This window comes from Brassica rapa, unplaced genomic scaffold (genome assembly GCF_000309985.2).
Source record: "Brassica rapa cultivar Chiifu-401-42 unplaced genomic scaffold, CAAS_Brap_v3.01 Scaffold0817, whole genome shotgun sequence".
NCBI lineage: Eukaryota > Viridiplantae > Streptophyta > Magnoliopsida > Brassicales > Brassicaceae > Brassica > Brassica rapa.
Genome location: NW_022610757.1, coordinates 48,839 through 51,467, shown reverse-complemented (window position 1 = coordinate 51,467; position 2,629 = coordinate 48,839). Strand labels below are relative to the sequence as shown.

Here is a 2,629-nt window from a genome sequence, read left to right as displayed (position 1 = left end):
TTAAGTGCGTAGAAACATCTTGTACACTCTTCGGACCATGTGAACTTAACGTCCTTCCCAGTCAACCGTGTCATCGGCTGAGCCAAGCTTGTGAATCCCTTCACAAACTTTCTATAGTAACCTGCCAGCCCTAGGAAGCTTCTAACTTCCGTGGCACTGCGTGGTCGGGGCCAATCCTTGATTGCCCTGATCTTCTCTGGATCCACTGAGACGCCCTGGTCAGAAACAATATGTCCGAGGAACCCAATACTCTTTTGCCAAAAAACTGCACTTGCTGAGTTTAGCAAAGAGTTTGTGCTCTCATAATCGTTCCAGCACGGCTCTCAAATGTTTCCGATGAGATTCCTCGTCCTTGGAATAGATCAGGATATCATCAATGAAGATGATCACTGATTCATCCAAGAAGTCCCGGAATACACTGTTCATCATTTTCATGAATGCAGCAGGTGCATTGGTCAGACCGAACGGCATCACTACGAACTCGTAATGGCCGTACCTGGTCCTTAATGCTGTCTTCCTAATGTCGTTTGGCTCTATAGGAATCTGATGATATCCTGAGGCCAAATCGATTTTAGAAAACCACCTAGCTCCTTTCAGCAGATCCAACAGCTCGTCTATCCTGGGTAACAGGTATTTGTTCTTCACAGTTACCATGTTCAACCCTCAATAGTCGATGCACAGACGCATGCTACTATCCTTCTATTTCACAAAGAGGACCGGTGCACCCCAAGGGGAGCTACTTGGCCGTTTTAACCCCTTGTCAAGCAATTCTTCCAATTACTTCTTTAGCTCGGCCATCTCGGCCGGAGCCATTCGATACGGACTCTTGGACGGCAGAGCTGTCCCTGGTTCCAGTTCAATCAGGAAGGGATCGGACCTATCCAGGGGGACACCATGTAGTGCCTGAAACACATCCTGGAACTCGGACACCAACGAATCCTCGCGTGGGTCTAACAGAAAACCAGAACTGTCAGGCTCTGTAGTTGTAATTGTAACCAAGAATGACTGAGAACCTGTTTCGGCATCTGAATTGCTCGAACTGCTGAAACCACTACTTTCTCTTGAGCCTGACACCGACCTTGGTACTCTACCGGGTGAAGTCCATTCTCCAATTGCACACGACCCTTATGGCAATCGAGAGTGGCTCGATACTTTCCCAACCAATCCATACCTAAGATCACTTCTTGATTCTTTAGGTGGACACAGACCAGATTCACAGGGAAGACCTTTCCCTGGATCTGCACTGGGATATTCGGCATGAGACCTAGTGAGTTCATGGCTTGCCCACTGGCCGCCCTCACTATCCCAAAACTATGACCATCATCCAGACAGAACAGACCCTTTCCTGAAAGAATATACTCAGATATTCTTATTCCATTTTGTAAATATCCTGTAATCAAGGAAGATCATACTAACTTGTAACTACCTTCCCGTTATATGTAAACGTAACATCAATGAATAAACCAAGCAAGTCAATTGACATCTTTCATGGTATCAGAGCTTAGCTCTTCTTAAAAAATTTCTTTTCTACTCTGTTTCGTTATCTACCGAGTCTCTTCTACAAGTTGTCACCATGGCAAACATTGAGAGAGCCTTCGGAGTGACGAACATCAAACACCGTATACCTTTGGTGTTGGATCTCGACGTGTTCAACTATGACGCATGGAGAGAGCTCTTCCTCACCCACTGCTTAACCTTTGATCTTCTAGGACACGTCGATGGAACCTCCGTACCGACCGACGACGATGATCTCGCCAGGAAGAAGCGTGATGGCTTAGTCAAGCTTTGGATCTACGGTACGCTTGCCCCGCCACTCTTCAAGTCTTCTTTCAAAACTGGTGGTTCAGCCAGAGACATATGGCTCCGGATAGAGAACCAGTTCAGAAACAACAAGGAATCTTGGGTGATCCAGCTCGACAATGATCTTCGAACCAAATAAATTTGAGATCAATCAATCCATGAGTACTCACAGAGTCTCATATCCAGTGCTGACCTGTTGGAGAATGTTGAGGCTCCTGTCAGTGACAAAACTCTCGTTATGTACATGCTCAGTGGACTTAATGAGGAGTTTGATCACATAATAAATGTGATAAAACATCAAAAGCCATTTCCGACATTTGAAGAAGCTCGCAATATGCTAGCGCTGGAGGAAACACGCCTCAACAAGCCAATCAAGGGGTCTTCTCCTCACTCCGACGCTGCTTCGTCTTCATCAGCCCTCGTTGCAACGGTTCCTCACAACAAATCAGCGGACATCAACCAAAGACAGCAACACAACAACCGCGGCAATCGCAGAGGCGGTCGAGGACGGGGACGCTACAACTATAATCAAAGATCCTAATATTCAAACTGGAATGTGCCGCAACAATACTGGAACAGTCCTTACAATGCATGGCAACAAGGGCCTCCTCCACCATGGGCCTCGTTCCCTCAGCGCCCGTACTCTCCGCGCCCAACACAACATGAAGCAAACATGGCAGACGCAAACTACATGCAGCCGCGTGACTTTCAGGAAGCGTTCAATACAATGACGCTAACTGAACAATCACCCAACTGGTACATGGACTTTGGCGCTACCTCTCACCTGGATTCTTCCTCAGGTAACCTCCACTCTGTTACTAAATTGAAC

At 46.9% G+C, this 2,629-nt stretch overlaps 1 protein-coding gene across 1 annotated transcript; it reads left to right on the top strand.

The window, feature by feature from the left end:
* Positions 1 to 1,573: 1,573 nt before the first annotated feature.
* On the top strand, positions 1,574 to 2,341 carry LOC117131051. The gene is made up of 2 exons (XM_033283509.1): positions 1,574 to 1,903; positions 1,973 to 2,341. The coding sequence occupies exons 1-2, from the start codon at positions 1,574 to 1,576 to the stop codon at positions 2,339 to 2,341; spliced, it is 699 nt and encodes a 232-aa protein (XP_033139400.1).
* The last annotated feature ends 288 nt before the right edge of the window (positions 2,342 to 2,629 follow it).